Source organism: Pteronotus mesoamericanus, unplaced genomic scaffold (assembly GCF_021234165.1).
Source record: "Pteronotus mesoamericanus isolate MK-2021 breed Mesoamerican mustached bat unplaced genomic scaffold, CSHL_Meso_final contig_101, whole genome shotgun sequence".
In the NCBI taxonomy this organism is placed as follows: domain Eukaryota; kingdom Metazoa; phylum Chordata; class Mammalia; order Chiroptera; family Mormoopidae; genus Pteronotus; species Pteronotus mesoamericanus.
Genome location: NW_026555001.1, coordinates 6,866,967 through 6,886,506, shown reverse-complemented (window position 1 = coordinate 6,886,506; position 19,540 = coordinate 6,866,967). Strand labels below are relative to the sequence as shown.

Genomic DNA, 19,540 nt, shown 5'->3' with positions numbered 1-19,540 from the left:
AGCAGCTCAGCATCCCTCTATATACCAGTATTTTGCTGTGTATAATGCACACATTTTTGCCCAGATTTTTGAGGAAAAAAGTAAGCATGCTTATTATACATGAGGTAGTACCTAAAATACCTTGTATTTGTTATTTTGTTTTGTAATAATTTGTTACATAAAATTTCTCATACCATATGTTCATAAATGCTAAAATTCCTTTATAATACAAAAAATAAGTATCTAAATATAAATAAATATTCAACTAAAAAATTAAAAGATCTCTTTCCTGAAAGTCTGGGCCAAAAATGGGGGTGTACACTATACACAGGAGTGCATTATACACAGCAAAGTACGGTAAATACCTACCAACTACCATCAAATCCCTGGTCTAAGTCCAGGTTACTTCAAACATGAATTGTAATTACTATTTTCTGCTGGTTTTCTAGCTGCCTGTCTCCCTCACTCTAAAACTGTTCTTTGATATTTTATTGCACACTTCTTCAAAACGCGGGAACTCAGAATGTACTTACATTAATGCTCAGAATATAGCATACTTAGGTTTGAAGTGATAATTTCAATTTTTTTCCCAAATGTACTTATTTTGATCAACCCTCAATTATTTTATTTGGCAAGATCAATGATATTTATGAAATATTTATTACCTAATGGGTTATTTATGTAAAGAATACCCCTCCCCCAGCTACCATAGTGAAACACTGTTCATCAGGATGTCTGTTTACGTGATAATTCTCCCTTTAATACAGCCATTTAAAAAGCTACAAGAAACAATAAGCTACTCAACAAGGATTTATAAACAATCGCTCTTGAATTCCTTAAAAAAGGAAACAGACAGCTATGCTGACGCACAAACACTTAAAAAAAAATCAGAGTTTAAAAATAGAATAGCACTGCCCTATAGATCAAAAACTATTCAAAAGATTTTTTTTTAAGTTAAAATACCCAAACTCAGCTTATATAGGACACAAACGCAAAAGGAATCTGATGCAGGTTTTTGAGAATTTTCTGAGGGCATAAAATAGCAGTAAATACCTTAAAGAAAAATATTAACTGGCTTAAGTTTTTTTCAGTATCATTTTCCATAAAAGAGAAGTTCACCACGCATGGGAAACACCTTTCCCCCACACTTCACACTGGAATATGAAAAGCTTTTATTTCCATATAATGTCAGTTCTGAATTATTACCCCTATCTACCTCAAGGTCACCTCATTTCTCTAAAATAAAACATTAAACCAGGCATACCATCACCAAACATTTCTTTAAGCATGTTGTTTTAAATCTCAATATTAATTTGCACTTTATTTCCTATAATTGTAACCAAAGTCAAATTCCGACTCTCATCTCATCTTCTTTATGCATATTGTTTTTTGCCTTTTTACTGTTTAAGTAAGGAAAGTCTCTTCATACCCCTGCCAGGTTCAAAATGATCTAACTAGGTAATTTTCCTCCTAACACTTCGGGATGAATTCCAGATTTCTGATGTAGTTAGTGAATTATTATATATCCAGAAACACTGGATCTGCAAGACAAGCTATAAATTACAGTCTCCACAAAACCCTGCTGCAGTCTTTTAAGCAAGTACTTTCTAATTCATCTACATTCAATTCTTTCTCCCAGAAAGTGTTCCTTTACAGAGCAAACACCACCAATAGACTAATGACTGGGTTTTGTTAAAAACTAAACTTCTGATGATGAGTATGTAACTATATAATAAAATATTTGCACTAAAATGAAAGTTTAATTACAATTTATTAACTATTTCAATAAGAAAAAAAAATAATTCTATCTTCAGAATAGACCTGTTTTCCCCAAAACAAACCATTTATATTACTGGCAATTCAAACCAAGCAAGTCTCTTTATTTTTATTATTCAATACACATAATAAAAATTATATTCTACTGAAAAGAATTCACCTTGTATGAGTCAGTGTAACATGGTAGAAAGTATATTCTGTTAAAAGTCAAAAAACCTATAATCTAGTCCTCATTCTGCAATTACCTGATGATATGATTTCTGGCAAATCACATAAGCTTCAGGGGCCTTGGGTTTTCACCTATAAAGTGAGGGGTTGGTCACCTCATCCAACACTAGAGATCCGTAGCTTTATTTCATATATTATTGCTAAAATACTTGAGGGATCAAGTTTGCTGGAGACACAGTGAAGTCTGAATTAAGTAACGTTAAATTCATTTTTCTTCTACCTTTTTTTAAAAAAATATTTCATTTATTTTTAGAGAAAGGGCGAGGAAGGGGGGAGAGAGCGAGAGCGAGAGCGAGAGAGAGTGAGAGTGAGAGAGAGAGACATCCATGTGTAAGAAAAACATCAACAGGTTGCCTCTCACACGTGCCCCCTAACTGGGGAGCGGGCTGCAAACCCAGGCATGTGCCTTGATGGGGAATCGAACTGGCAAACTTTAGCTTTGAAGGAGGACACTCAACCAATTGAGCCACATGGGTCAGGGTTCTTCTGCTTTTTATGACAATATGCAACCAACCTATAATCTAAAAAAAATTTTAAAATACTGCTTGTTAGTTATTAAAATTTCTCAGTGTATTAAACTAATGTCTTTTATTATAATTCTATACAATACAATAAAAATATGCAAGTTAAATTTTAGTTTTTGTTTCAATGTAAGCCACAACTTGCACTGTATGTTCTCGAATGAATACCTATCAACCAAATAACCACCACCCCCCCAAAAAAAGAAAAAGAGCAGATTAATAGTTCTCAAAACAAATGGTAACTTGACCTGTTACAATCAAGGGTGTCCAACCCACGGCCAGGGTGGCTATGATGTGGCCCAACAAAAAACTGTAAATTTACTTAAAACCTTTTTTTTTTTGCTTATCAGTTTTTGTTAGTGTTTGTGTATTTAATGTGTGGACCCAGACAACTCTTCTTCTTCCAGTGTGACCCAGAGATGCCAAAAGGTTGGACACCCCATCATTGTAGTGAGGACTCAAGAGTCCATTTGAACTGACAAAGAAATAATAACTGCTTAAAAAAGTGCTTTCATGTTTTACAAGTTTATAGATGGTCTATTAAAAAATACATTCTATATCCAGTAATACATTGAGTAATATACCATATTTTGCCTTGTATAATGTGTATTCTTTTCCCTAAAATTTTGAGGGCAAATAAGGATGCGCATTATACAAGGGTAGTATTAAATTAATAATAAAAAATAAAATGAAAGATTTTTTTTCCTGAAAAGTTTGGGCCAAAAACGTGGGTACATATTATACATGGGAGTGCATTATACATGGCAAAATGCAGTACCTTACAGAGAGCCCAAACTAATCATACTAATTTGTGTATACTGTAAACCACAATTCACAAAAGCTGCTTGAGGATTCTAGTTATACCAGTAATATGTCAGTATTTATGATGTAGGTTAAAATATTCAATGAAACATCAAAAAAGAAAAGAAAAATATCAAAAAACAGCCACACACTTTTAAAAGCACCACTGCCATTTTATTCCTCAAAAAATTAATAAATTTTTTTAAAAACTTAAAAAAGAGACGATTGTCAATTTAAATTTGAATATACTTAACTTTGCAAAGTTCTATGAATATAGACATTTAAGTATTTCATATTACTTAGAAGTACAACCATTTAAAACATTCTATTCAAAAACTAAAAATTAAAACAAATGAGAACTATCAAAAGTAACTAAGAAAACACCATGGCACAAGCACTCTGTCCACAGACTTGGCCAGCATGTACATTAAGGAGAGGAGACTGCCAAGTTTATAGAAAGCCTGTCAGCTATGTTTGTTCAAGTTTTGTTTTTAAAAGTGTCCTTATTAAAAAAAATAATAATAATAGGCACAGTTACCCAGAAAAGAAATTTTTAATTGTAGCTTTGCAACTACTTACTAATAATTGTTATGTCTGTGAAATAGAGCAGTTTAAAATGAAGTTTTTACCATTAATAATCAAAGATCTGTGAAAAACAGCAAGCAGTTTAAAGAAAATTTTTATAATTAACAACTTAGTTTGACACAATGACATTACAAATTTTGGAATCTGAAAAATGTCTTCCAGTTCAAACACCACTGACTTGTGATGGTAAACACCAGTCTTCTTCAGCATTTGCCACTTACATTTCTCTATAGGAAAAAATAGTAAAACTTCTGTCTTAGGAGTTCTACTATTAAATGAAAGCATTAATTTTACTCAAAACAGTGTAAGAATTCAAAACAGAAGTTTGTAAAATAAAATGGACAGTTTGGAAAGCTTATGCTAAAAAATTCAGTGAATCTTCTAAGACACTTAAAAATCAGAATGATGTAGCAAGAAGAGCAATTTGAACTTTTATGACTTTAAAAATTCCTTAAAAGTAGCAAGTAAGTATTTTGCAACCACAAATTTTGGGCAATTTAAAAAAACATTTTTGTAGTTACATTCCAGGTCTTAAAGAAAAGTTAATGAAGATCAACTAAATAGATCATACTGATTACCTCCTTTTAAAGTTTCTTATGTAAAAAAGATGAGAGAATAATCTATTTCTTTTTTATGTAAAATCCTAGGCAGCTTATTTAAATTTCCTGTGCCTTGATTTATTTTTGGTAAATAAAATGAATACACTAACTACAGAAGTTTCTAAGTAAAATATCAATAGTAAAATTGGAATCCCAGACTAGTCTTTTTTCACTATATTCACCTTATTTCATCTACTACCTGCTACTATAAATGGTATGTGCTCAGAGAACCCAAACTGCTTTTAAAATTAGCCTATGGAAAGAAAACACTATATTTTAATTTGGAAAAGATTAGTAAAAGACCTACCAATTAGAGACCAAATAAAAACTAAAAACAAAATACTGCCTTATTCATCCCAGATACATGTGGTGATAATGAAACAAGTTTATATTTATAAAATGCTTTGATGTCACTGATAAAAATACTTTAACTTAATTTTACATTTTTACAAGGTGGCCCTGATAGTTTCCAGGCCACATAAGTAGTTCTGATTGGACGTGTAATAAATTGAACAGATTAACATTATCAAATGCTATTTATCTTTATTACAGTGGATTAATGGATATCTTTAAAAGCTTAATTTAACTGGCAACAGAATAGTTTCCAGAGGAGTGAGAACCCGTTGATAGGATTTTAAAAACTGAAGAAAAATTTCCCCGGAGACACATCTTCTAGAGATAAGACTATATTTAGCAAGAAGCATGGAGATGGAGAGTAACCTTCACATTCAACTATTTAAGAATAGCATTTGCTATAAGAGCTACATTAGATTTTATGTTTTTGTAATAAAAAGAATCTCTGAAAATTAGTTTGCATTTATATTTATAAAAGTTTTTACATATAGTATTACATTTACTCTTTCCAACTAAAGTAGCTGCTGTCTTGTTGATTTTTGAGATGAAAAACTAAGGTTCTGAGACCTTAAATTATGAGTGAGGTGTAAATCCACCACATTCAATGCTCTTTCTACTACACCATATTCTACAGTATTTTCCAATTATCAAATCTCTCACTATTAGGGAAGGTGAAGGAGGAAGAACATTGCATTATCATTTGTTATTTTTTTAGAAGACATAACTTACTTAAAAATGAATCATTACGTGTGTTCCTTACCCTTCTCAAACATTTTATTAGATTCAGCCTATAGCAATCTTCCTAGGTGGTTTAGATACGTTTGTCTCTAAAAATTGCTCTGCTAAGGTGAAACTGTTTTTCTTTAGTAACATCAGTTGTAAAAAGTAAAAAAATACTGAAAACTTAAGTGACTTCAAGGATTGCTAAATTTAGTTAAGTTTTAGGAATGGAAATTAAGAAAAAGCAATGCTATGTATAGTTGTACTACCAGCATTATTTTGGTGACAGATGTATATTAAAATGTTTACTGATTTTATAATCCCAATAGTGGAAAGAAAGAAAAAAGGAGGTACAGGTGTAAAAAAGTTTCAAGATTCCAATGACGATGATTTATCACTACTTTTACAGTCTTGTTGCTGTTGCTTTCTAAGTGGGTAAATTTAGCTTAGTGACTGCATTTTTCTCATTTATAACTCTGGTTGTAAAGTTAAAATAATATGTAAATGTGGTAGGAAAAAGTATAAATTTAAAAAGAAATATAAACAGCAGTATTTTTTAGTCAAAGAAATGAACACTGATAATGCAGAGGTCTTGTGTTAGTTTGCTTTCTGTTTTAGGCACAATGACCAGTGCAGCAAAGAAAATCAGCTTGAAGCAGGAAAATAAAAGTCACAGGCAACTTCTTATTTCTTACCTGCATACATATGGTATGTGAGCCTCTCTATGAGTTTAATAACAGTTCCTGCTTTGATAATTGGAATTCCAGCCTTGGGTTGCATATTTTCTTCAAATATTATATTCTCTTCAGAGTCGGGCTCTGCAAATCTATAAATGTCAGCACTAGGGAGCCTCATCTGCTCCTCCTTCTCTTCCTGTAGCATTGTCACATCAAGCATCCTTTCCAGTGTACTCCGATACTGTAAAGATATCAATGCTGCCATCCAATTGTTTTTCTCTTCAGCTGATTTGGCAGAAAATATAACACTATTTTCATCTTTTAAAATTATTTCAAAAGCATGCTTGTACTCACTGGTGTCATCTTTGTCATTAATTTGTACCTTTCTCATAAAAAACTTTTCTTTAAGACGATATTCTGCATTGCTAGCTCCAGGAAGTCTTGGCTGACCATGATTTGATTTACAGCAAATCATTAAGCCATCAAAGAGAAATATGTGTCTCTCATGTTTGGCTCCTACACGTGTAAGGGTTCCTTCCATTATAAACTCATTGCAACACTGTCCAATGTCTTTTCCCTCCCAACCATCAATATTCTTCTGAATCTCATTCATTTTCTTGATTGCTAGTTGTTTCCCCTTCATTTGCTGACTATAAAACCGACATGCAGATTCACTGGGATAAAGGAAAAAAACATCATTAGTACACAGATGGCAGAGAACCTAGAATTCATGTAAATAAAGGACAATGTAAAAGTATATTTTAAAAAGTTACACTGAGAAGATTTTCACTAATCCTCCAAATATATCAATGTTACAAAACTGCACAATTTTGAAAACTGAATCAACACAGTATAGACAATTTTTAGTGCTCTAAAAAGAACAATGACTATTGAGAAAATTCTGTCTTATAATTAAACTAAGCTACAAAATGATTTCTACTTTGGCTACAAATATTTAGAATGACAAATATTAAAAAGTAGCCCCATATGGTGCAGAAAAGTAATTTAAGAAGTTTAAAAAATTATTTAGAAATACTTTATGGACAAGACCCAAAGTTAAAAAACATGCACACATTATCATTAGGAAACTGGAAGCAATATTATTTGAATTAATGCCTCAAGTTATAGAATCCCTAAAATAAGGGATACTTTGATGGAAAAATGATGTTGACATAAATCTACAAAATACATTTTGCTCTATCTCTCCTTGCGCTTCTCTCCTTAGCTTACCAGCTGACTCTCAGGAGGTCTTGACTGGGAGTATGCAAGGAAAATGCACAATATGAAAGGTTTTTCAAACAATAACAAATTCTCTTGGCTTTGATGTCACTTCCTCTGAAAGACCAAGCTTGTCACTAAAACTATTTTCTTCATTGTTTACTTGAGAAGGGAACTGGGATTCCTGAATTTATACAATGATATTCAAGGTGAAAAGAGGATATAAAGAAGTGAAATATTCACCTAAGTCTTCGTTTTGCAAGACTTTTAGAACATATTTTTTCCATACCACTCTGAACATTAAGCAAAGCTGTTATTGCTTGTTTCAAACATTCCTTATCTTCTTGATCTTCACTCTTTTCTTCTAACTGCTGTAAAGTGAAAATGACAAATCTGTACCAGTAGAATAGTTTTTACAAAAAATAAGAAGCCCACTTTATTAAAGATAAAGCTAACATTGATTCAACTCTTTCTACCATAATAAAAATTTTAAATGTGTCAAAAACTATAATAGAGTTTTTTATTCTTTATATATTACTATCCATATCAACATGCAACCAAGTTTTCCATGTTTAAAGTAGTGTTAAAAAACGTCACACTTGTGACAGGCAGTAATGTGCAGCTTCTCAGATGCATATTACTGAAAAGAAATGAAGGGATAATTTAGGACTTCCAGTCAAGATGGTGGCACAGGTAGACATGGCTGCCCCTCCTCACACAACCACATCAAAATTATAACTAAACTATAGAACAGACATCATTCAGAACCATCAGGAATTGAGCTGAATGAAGTCCTACAACTACAGAATTAAAGAAGGAACCAAATTGAAACTGGTAGGAGGGGTGGAGATGCAGAACAGGCTTGTCCCACAGCCACATGTGGTGGATAAACATTGGGAGGGATATCTCAGGAATAAGGGGTCCCTGTCCCACATCAGGCACCCCAGCCCAGGGCTCCAGTGCCAGGAAGATAAGTCTCCACATCTGGCTCTAAAAACCAGCAGGGATTGAAGCTATGGAAGAGGAAACTTCTGGAGCACAGGCAGTTCCTCTTAAAGGGCCTGTGCACAGGCATACTCAGACTTACTCTGTCTGAGCTCCAGTGTGGGGGTAGCAGATTGAAAGGCATCAGAGACAGACAGGGATGTGAGCAAGTGAATTGTCTGGCTCAAGGCAAGAGCTGGGGGGGCAGCTTTCTCCCAGACAGAAGTGCTAGCAAAGGCTCTTGTTTCTTTCCTGAGACCTCCCCAAACAGAGCCACAGAGCTGGCATGCAGGTGCCGTATCTGAGACTCCATCACCCTGGCTCACACTGTTTGCCCCACCCTGGTGATTCCCTAAGGACATGCCCCTCCCATCTTTTGGACCCACCCAGGCTGTTTCCAGTGGCTTTTCTATACACAGGGCTTGTCTTGGCCTATTCTTCAGATTTTCCTAAGTTCTCTCAAACAAGCAGCATCTGGCTTCAGTGAGCCCTCTGTAAGTCTCACGTAAGTTGCCCCTGGCCCAGCACTAGCAGCGGCCAATGTTGGTTCACAGCTTGGCTTCACCTGGGCACCTCCAAGCTCAATACAAGTAGCAGTCATCTGCTAATCGCTTTGAAGCTTATGCTGTGTGACCCTGGAGAGAACACAGGTGGTGGCTGACCTTGGAGGTACAAAGATTAATCAAGGTTCAACTACTGTACAACAGGAGGGTGTACACAGCCCACACAGTGGGTGGACCTTGAGTACCCAGCTTGGGTGATAGGGGAGGTTGTGCCACTGGACGCTACAGGACACCTACTACATTAGGCCACTCTACTAAGCCTGACAGATGTAGCAGCTCTACCTAATACAGAGAAATAAACACAGTGAGGCTGCCAAAATGAGGAGACAAAGAAACATGGCCCAAATTAAAGAAAAGAGAAATGACTGCAGAAAAAGAAATAAACAAAATGGAGACAATGTATTATATTCAGAGTTCAAAACACTGGTTATAATGATGCTCAAGGAACTTAGTGAGGACCTCAGTAGCATAAAAAGAAATCCAGTAAAAAATGAAGAATACACTCATAGAAATAAAGAACAATTTACAGGAAATCAACAGTAGAGTGGATGAAGTTGAGAATCAAATCAGCGATTTGGAATATAAGGAGGCAAAAAACAACCAATCAAAACAGATGCTCCCCCCCCCCGCCCAAAAGCCTCCCTCAAAGTGAGGAGACTACAAGGAGTCTCTGGGACAACTTCAAGTGTACCAACATTTGCATCATGGGGGTGCCATAAAGAGAAGAGAGATAGCAAGAAATTGAAAACCTGTTGCACCTCCCCCTCACAGAAAATCCATTAGTTTCACCCTTCTAACTCCTAGTGGCCCTGTCCTGCTGAGGTGGGCCTCCTACCAGAATCTTGGGCAGACTGAACTGTGTGGTTCAAGGATGGGAGATATTTTTCTCTCACATGACCAACCAGTACATGTGTGGCCAAATCTTGGTCTTTTAGGGCCTGATAAATTCTGCTTGCCTATGCCTGAGGACTCCCGAAGCCCCATCCCATTTCAAAGGATTCAGGTACCCAGAGTGTGGCAGCTAGACTTGGTATACCCTGGGACATTGGCTGGGTGGCCCCAGACACTGCACTGGCATGGAGGTTGAGCCTATATCAATTGGGTGGATACCACTTACCCCTACCTAGTGACTCACTGAGATTCTTCCTCATGCAACCTGAATACTGCCATAGGCTCTTTCAGTGACTGAGCCTAACAAGCAGCAGGAAGGCAGATGTAGGTCTTGGAGTGTCTTGGGACTTTTGCTGACCTGTCCCCAAACTGGTGCTGGTAAAAGCCAGCCTTGGTGCACAGCTTGGTCATCCTTGTACACACTCAAGCCAAGCAGAGGCAGTCACAAATTGTGTATTGCTCTGTAGCTCCAAACAGCTTGCCCAGGGACAGTCACAGGCAGCATCTAATAATGGTCTTCAGCAGAGTCCCTCCTTTGAGGCTCCCAAACCAACACACCCAGTAGCCAGCTTCAGACAAAATCTGAACATAATCCAATTAACTTCATAAGCAGAATATCCAAAGGGATATCAGCAGGCACCAGACCCTGCTGAGGTGAATTCTGCTTCATGTGGTCAGTACCTACACAGCAGTTCATATACTGTGGTATATGTCAATCCTCACAATTAGCCAGCCTGAAGGTCAAAAACATGCCTGAATGGGTCAATGGAAATCAAGACTCGATTACAACAGGAGGGCCCATATAACCCACACAAAGGACATTCGTGGAGCACCCAGGTCAGGTGATCAAGGATACCATGCCACTGCATCCCATAGGACACCTGCTATATAAGGGCACCTTACCAAGACTGGAAGTCATAGCAGATCTACCTAATACATTGGAAAAAAAAAAAATGACAAAGAGGCAGCCAAAATGACAAGACCAAAAAAAAAAAAAAAAAAAAAAAAAGGAAAACAGGCTCTGAATGAAAGAATAGGAGAAATCTCCAGAAAAAGAGCTAAATGAAATGGAGGCAAAGCTATTTCCTAGATATAGAGTTCAAAAAAATAGTTATGAGGATGCTCAAAAAACTTAGTGAGAACTTTAACAAAGAGATAGCAAGCATAAAAAAAGGACATAGAAACCACAGAAAAGAACAAGTACCAGTCAGAAATGAAGAATACAATATCTGAAAGGAAGAATACGCTATGTGGAATAAACAGGCTGGATGAAGCAGAGGACTAAATCAATGATTTGGAGGACAAGATAACAGAAACACCCAATCAGAGCAGCAAAAAGAAAAACAAATAAAAAAAAATAGGATAGTTTAAGGGACCTTTCTGACAACATACACACATTATAGGGGTACCAGAAGGAGAAGAGAGAGCAAGGGATCGAGAACCTATTTGAAGAAATAATGACTGAAAGGTCCCTAGCCTGGTGAAAGGAAGACACACAAGTTCAGGAAGTGCAGAGTCTAAAACAAGGAGAATCCAAAGAGGTCCACACCAAGGCACATTAGTTAAAATGGCAAAGGCTAAAGACAAAGAGAGAATCTTAAAAACTGCAAAAGAAAGATGGTTAGTTACCTACAAGGAGCTCACATAAGACTGCCAGCTGGTTTCTCAACAGAAACATTTCAGGACAGAAGGGATTGGAATGAAATATTCAAAGTGATGAAAAGCAAGGAACTACAACCATGACTACTTTACCCAGCAAGGCTATCATTTAAAATACACAGAGAAATAAAGAGCTCTCCATAAAAGATAAAGTTAAAAAAGTTCATTACCACACAACAAAGATTACAAGAAATGGTAAAGGGTTTTCTTTAAAAAAAGGTCAAAGTATGAACAATAAAATGGTAATACATACATATCTATCAATAATTGAATATAAAAAACAAAATAAGCAAGCAGAACCCAAACAGAGTCATAGATAGGAAAAAAAATAGAGGAACTTAGTTATAAAGAACAAAATGGCAATAAATACAAACCTATCAATAATCATTTTAAATGTAAATGTCTTAAATGTTTCAATAAAAAGACACAGGGTAGCAGAATGGATAGAAAATGGATATATATAATGGAATGAAAAAAACAAATATATGTAATGGAATGTATACCTGCACGCACCCACACACATATATAATGGAAAAGATGATTAAAAAAAACTAGGGTAGCAATACTTACAGCAGACAAAATATACTTCAAAACAAAGGCCATAACAAGAGACAAAGAAGGACATTACATAAAGCTATAGGGATCAATCCAACAGGAGGATATAACCATGTAAACATTTATGCACCTAACATCAGAGCACCTGAGCATATTGAGCAAATGTTGATGAATATAAAGGGAGAAATCAATAGAAATACAGTCATAGTAGGGGATGTTAACACCTCATTGACATTAATGAATAGATCTTCCAGACAGAAAATCAGCAAGAAAACAGTGGCCTTAAATGACACATTAGGTAAGATGGATTTAATTGATATCTTCACAGCATTTCACACCAAAGAATTGATATCTTCAGAGCATTTCACCCCAAGGTAGCAGAATATACATTCTTTTTAAGTGCACATGGAATATTTTCTAGGATAGACCACAAGTTAGGAGACAAAACAAGTCTTTAAATTTAAAAAGACTGGAATTATATCAAGCATCTTCTCTGACCATAATGGTATGAAACTAGAAATCAACCACAAAAGAAAAACAAAACATGTAGGCTAAATAACATGTTACCCAATGAAAGAGTTAACAATGAGATGAAGAAGAAATCAAAGATACCTTGAAACAAATGAAAATGAGAACACAACAACCCAAAAAAATCTGTGGAACACAGCAAAAGCAGTCCTAAGAGGAAAATTCATAGCATTACAAGTCTACTTGAAGACACCAGAAAAATCTCAAATAAACAATACACTTTACACTTAAAGGAACTAGAAAAAGAACAACAAACAAAACCCAAAGTGAGTAGGAGAAAGGAAATAATAAATATCAGAGCAGAAATAAACAGAGTCTTAAAAAAGAAACACTACAAAAGATCAATGAAATCAAGAGTTGGTTCATTGAAAAGAAAAACCAAGACTGACAAATCTTTATCCAGACTCATCAAGAAAAAAACAAAACAAAACAAAACAAAAAACACCAAAAAACAGAGTACCCAAACAAGTAAAAGTAGAAATGAGAGAGAAGTAACTATTGATACCAAAAAAATACAAAGAAGTATAAGAAAATATTAATAACAACTATATGCCAAAAAATTAGACAACTTGGAGCAAATGGATAAATTCCTTTAACATACAATCTTCCAAAATTGAATCAGGAAGAATTAGAGAATATGAGTATACATATTACAACTAATGAAATAGAAGCAGTAATAAAAAAACTCCTCCAAAACAAGTCCTGAACCAGAGGGATTCACAGGGAAATTTACCAAACTTTCAAAGAAGAACTAATACCTATTCTTCTCAAACTATTTCAAAATTTTCAAGAGAAAGGAAGACTCATGAGCTCATTTTACAAAGCCAGCATTATCCTAATTCCAAAACCAGATAAAGAAATAAAGTTATAGGCCGATATCCCTGCTGAATATAGATGCTAAAATCCTCAACAAAATATTAGCAAACTGAATTTAACAATGTATTAAAAAGACCATACACCATAATTAAGTGGAACTTATCTCTGGGATGCAAGGTTGGTACAATATCTGCTAATCATTAAATGTGATATATCGCATTAAAAAAATGAAAGATAAAAATCATGTGATCATATCAACAGATGAGGAAAAAGCATTTGATAAAACCCAGCATCAATTTATAACAAAAAGCCCCAGCCAATGGGGACACAGGGAACATTCCTTACCATAATAAAGGCCATATGACAAACCCATTGCCGACATTATACTCAATGGACAAAACTAAATGCACTTCCCTTAAGATTAGGAACAAGACAGGGATGTCTGCTTTCACCGTTCTTAGTACTGGGGAGGCCTAGCCACAGCAATCAGACAAGAAGAAGAAACAAAAGACACCCAAATAGGAAAGGAACAAGTAAAACTATCATTATTTGCAGATGACACAATACTGTGTATAGAGAACTCTAAAGATTCCACCAAAAAAGTACTAGAAGTGGTATGTGAATTCAGTAAAGTAGCAGGATACAAAATAAATATCCAGAAATCAGTTGTATTTTTATATATCAATAATGAATTATCAGAAATAAAAACTAAGAAAACAATCCCATTTATAATTCCATCAATGGGGGGTAGGCAGAGACAAATGTATTTGAATAAACAAACAAATAAATAAATAAATAAATTTGGGGAAAGAAAGAAAGAAAGAAAGTACCTAGGAATAAACCTAACCAAGGATGTAAAATACCTGAACTCAGAAAATTATAGGACACTAAAGAAAGAAATTTAAGAAGATACAAATATGTACAAACATATACTATGTTCATGGATAGGAAGAATGAACATCATTAAAATGGCCATATTACCTAAAGCAATCTATACATTCAATGCAATTCCTATCAAGCCTCCAATGGTGTATTTCACAGAACTAGGACAAATATTGCAAAAATTTATATGAAACCATAAAAGACCTTGAAAACCACAGGAATCTTGAGGAAAAAAGAAAAAAGTTGGAGGAATCACATTATTTGATATCAAACTATACTACAAGGCCACAGCATCCAAAACAGCATGGTACTGGCATAAAAACAGACATACTTTGGATAGGTCAACGGAATAAGAATAGAGAGCCCAGAAATAAACCAATACCTTTAAGGTCAATTAACATTTGACAAAGGAGTGAGGAACATACAAGTGAGGTAAAGATAGTCTGTTCAATAAATAGTGTTGGAGAATTGGACAGATATGTGCAAAAAAAATCAGACTATATTTTCACACCATACACAAGAAAAAACTCAAAATAGATTACCGAGTTAAATATAAGCCTCAAAAACACAAAAATCCTAGAAGATAGCACAGGCAGTAAAATCTCAGACACTTCTCATAGAAATATTTTTTTCCTGATAAATCTCCTGAGGCAACAAAAGAAAAAAAAACAATGGGACTACATCAAAAAAAATTTTTTTTTCATAGCAAAGGAAACCATCAACAAAATGAAAAAACAGCCTACTGAATGGAAGAACATATTTGCCAATGATATATCTGATAAAGGGTTAATACCCAAAATTTATAAAGAACTTACACTATTCAACATTAAAAAGGCAAACAATCCAATTAAAAAATGGGCAAAGAACCTGAATAGACACTTGTCTAAACAGGACATACAGATGGCCAATAGGCATATGGAAGGATGCTCAACATCACTATCATCAGAGAAATGCGAATTAAAACCACAATCAGATATCGCCTCACACCTGTCAAAATGGTTATTATCAATAAATTAACAAACAATGAACACTGGAAGGCATATGGAGAAAAGGGAACCCTTGTGCACTGTTGGTCAGAATGCAGACTGGTGCAGCCACTGTGGAATGTGTATGGAGTTACCTCAAAGAAACTCAAAAAATTAAAAATGGAACTGCCTTATAACCCAGTGATTCCACCTCTGGAAATGTATCTGAAAAAGATTAAAACACTAACTTGAAAAAAATATATGCACCCCTATGTTCACTGCAGTGTTATATATAACAACCAAGATTTGGAAGCAGCCCAAGTATCCATCAGTAGATGAGTGGATAAAAAAACCTGTTGTACATTAACACACAAGGAAATCTTACCCTCTGCAACAGCATGGATGGACCTGGAAAACATTATGCTAAGTGAAATAAGCCGGTCAAAGAAAGACAAGTACCATATGATTTTACTCATATACGGAATCTAATGAGCAAAGCAGACTAACAAAATAGAAAAAGACTTGTAGAGAACAGAGTGACAGCTGTCATAAAGGAGGGGGTTGTGAGGCTAGGTAAAAAGGAGAAAGGATGAAGCAAAAAAGAAAAAAAAAAGCCCTTACACACACAGACAACAGTAGGGTGATTACCAGAGGGAGAGTGTTTGGGGAAAGGTAGAAGAGGGTATAGAGGGAATAAGTGGTGATGGAAGGAGGCTTGAATTGGGGTGGTGAGCACACAATACAATATACAGATGATGTATTACAGAACTGTACACCTGAATCCTATAATTTTATTAATCATTTTCGCCCCAATAAATTCAGTAAAAACATGAATGAATGAATGAATGAATGAATGAATGAATGAATGAATAAGAAGTCTATAACACCTGGAAATTTTTGCATCAGATTTTGCCTTGGAGCATGTGAAACATAAAAAAATATGGAAAATAAAGGTACAGTAGAAACTCTGAGCCAGCACTCAGGAAATTATCTGAATTTTGCTCTTTCTATTATTCTAACATTTTTGTATATATGGACATACTGCCCATAATTTTTAAGAGTTTTGTAAGAAGAAATTGTAAGTTATCTCTGAGCCTTTTGGTGGTGTTCCTTCATTGTGTCTCTTTACTTCCTTTTGTTTGTATCTTAGAAAAATGTCTCTTGATTTTTTAAGCCAAATGTGAATTTTCATTCATAAAATAAAATACATTTAAAAATTTTTTAAAAAACAAAAGAAAAACAAAATATTTATCAGATAAAATCTATCCCATTCAAATAGGTAAATTGCAATGCACAAGGATGACAAAATACACAATAAAGAAATATGCATTATAATTGCCTATGTTTGGGGACATAAAATATTTATCTAAAATAGTGTGTATATATACATAAGAGCTCATACAAAATATGAAAACACAAGCAAAGATGTGGATTATGTTTTGATTTTGGAATGGTTACTTGTATACTGTGTGATGAGGTGTTAGAGCAGATTACAATGTGGAAAATATATAGTCAAAGAGTAAATTTATCTTACTAGTCTTTTAACAAATGTTTGTAATATTATCCAATTATTCCAGAAACCAATTAATTAAACTAACTAATTAAAGAGTCTCCTGACTCTTTGCTATGTCATAACTCAAATATTCCATTAAAAGCTGAGTGCAAGAAAGGCAATGACACACAAGTTACTTTTTTATGGTAACAGTACAACTAAAAGGTATGGGTGAAGATGATGAAGTTTGTAAGATTTAGAGATTGTCTGTAGATGCCAATTGCTCATACTACATTTTTAGGCCAAGAAGTAAATTTCCTTCCTTCTCTCACCAAAAGTGTTTTTTTAGTCCTTGCCTGAGGATATGTTTTTTGGTTTTAGAGAGAGAGGAAGGGAGCGGGAGAGAGAGAAACACTGATCGGCTGCCTCCTGTGTGCACTCGGACCAGAAATTCAACCCGCAACCTAGGTATGTGTCTGACCAGGGATCAAAACCACAACCTTTTGGTGTATGAGATGACACGCCAACCAACTGAGCCATCTGGCGAGGGCAAAAATTATTTTTTGAGTTAAACTAATTTCATACACGAAGGCAATTTCTTACAATATACAAAATTTCAATCAGTAAGTGATATTAATGATATTAATAAGATTTGATCTTCTTTTACTTAACCAACCTAAACCCTTACTTTCCCTCAAGACAAGTAAGCAGATGATCATTACCAAGGCTGATAATATATATTGTAAATATATATACACACACACACAGAGATAATATATATTGTAAATATATATTTACAAATTACAGATAATATATATTGTAAATTTATAGTATACATAAATAAGACAGTGTAAGTCTTCCATAACTGTAATTTAAATAAAACAGTATCTTTATTAAGTTAGCCAATGATTGAAAATACAAAAATGTAATCTTAAAATGTAAATTGAAACATGACTTATAATTCATCATTAGGAAATAAAAGCAAAAATCTCCAAGCATTTTAAGAGAAGTGACACATTTTATTGAGATAACTAAGTGGTCTTTGTATAGTTTTAGAAACTATTTAGAATATTAATTGTAGCTGAGAGAAAAACTCAAAGGGGGCAGATCTACAGAGGAAGCTGGTCAAATACTAATCAGAATTAACTTAACAGATATTTAATTAACCATCCATTATTTATAAGCAATGAAAATGTGACGGTGAGGAAGCCAAACTGGTCCCTGCTGTTAGAGCTCAGAATGTAGAAGAGAAGACAAATGAATGATAGAGCACACTGGGATGGGGAAAATACAGTATACTATGGAAATACATAACAAGAGCTCCTGACTGAATATAGGGAGGGAAGATGGCAGGAAAGGTTTCCAGAAGGAAATTACTGTAAGACCTGAAGGATAAAAATGGATTAGCCATGGGAAACAGAGGTACAAGAATATACTAGGCAGAGGGAAGAGCATGTATGATTCAGAGACCTTCAGGGCCAGTACTGAGAGAAACTGGTGGCAGGTAGAGCCTGGTGGGTGGAAAGTATGAGGGGTGGGGAAAGGTAGGAGTCAGAATGTTGGAGAAGTAAATAGGGACCAAATCATGACTGTAAGCCTTATCAGGAACTTGGACATTAACCTGGGGCAATGAGGAGCCATGAAGGGTTTTAAGCTAGTGACTAACATGATCAAATTTACATTTTAGAAAAATGACTTTGGTTGGTTACCCATATACACTGTGGGGAAAAGGGAGATAGGAAAGGTAAAACTAAAGGGAGATTCATATAATACAGATGAGATAATCATGGCTCTTTCAGTTTTGAGAAGAAATGAAAGGATAAATCCAAAAGAAGATCCTTTTCAAGAATGAAAAGGACCTACTTGGTGACTAAGTGGATGTGATGTGGAGAATGAGCAAAAAGAACCGAGGTTTTTAATCTGAGCAACCAGATGGATCCACCCATTGAAAGAATGACCACAGAAAGAAAAACTTTTCCTGGGAAAGAGAGGACGTTTTGAAGAAAGTGAATCTGAGGTACTTATACAATAAACGAGCAGAGTTGTTCAATGGATAGCTCGATAATAAATAGCCTGCATTTCCCCATTTCCTTTATTATATTCCTCTCTTCATCGAATCCCTTTAACCCTAATGAGACCAACAGATGCTCCTGATTTTCTTCATGTTGCTAAAATTAACATTTGGTGTAAAAGGTTCATTACCTGATAGCAAAGGGGTCACTGCTTTTCTAGATCAACTTCATGAATGATCAGGGGGGCACAGGAGAAGGATGTGATGGGCTTTAAGACAAGCTACTCCCCCAAAATTAATATTTTAAGTTGAAGGAATTTGAGAAAACAGCAGAAGGGAGAGGAAGGTAAGTGCCCTTCCTGCTTCTATTTCTCCAAAAATAAAACAATAAATACTCATACACTTCATCCATATTTGGCAGCTCTTAAGGTTTTGCTAAATCAGCTTTATCCATCCTCTTTTATCTTTCTTTACTGCCCATTCAAATGGAAAATAAAAAATTAATACAATCGTTTAAAATATATAATGGGAATTAAAACTGTATATAGAAAAGCTCTTCAGGACGTCTGATGAAAAGAATGACAGAGACAGATGTTAAAAGTATTATGTACTATTATTTATTAATAAAATAATTACAAACTAAGTGGTATATCAGAAACATCAGGGAAAAAAACCTAACAAAATAGAAGGGTACTTTATGAAAGAAAATATCTTAAACTTAAAAAAGGAAACTGCA

At 34.7% G+C, this 19,540-nt stretch overlaps 1 protein-coding gene across 2 annotated transcripts in view; it reads right to left on the bottom strand.

Moving 5' to 3' along the window:
• SOS1 (SOS Ras/Rac guanine nucleotide exchange factor 1) overlaps positions 1-19,540 on the bottom strand; it is a 124,052-nt gene that overhangs the window by 35,310 nt on the left and 69,202 nt on the right. For both annotated transcript variants that reach the window (XM_054567570.1, XM_054567579.1), the window contains exons 9-10: positions 7,702-7,829; positions 6,259-6,914 (exon numbers count right to left, since the gene is read on the bottom strand). In XM_054567570.1, the coding sequence (XP_054423545.1) occupies positions 6,259-6,914; positions 7,702-7,829 (784 nt within the window). The remainder of the gene's footprint in view (positions 1-6,258; positions 6,915-7,701; positions 7,830-19,540) is intronic.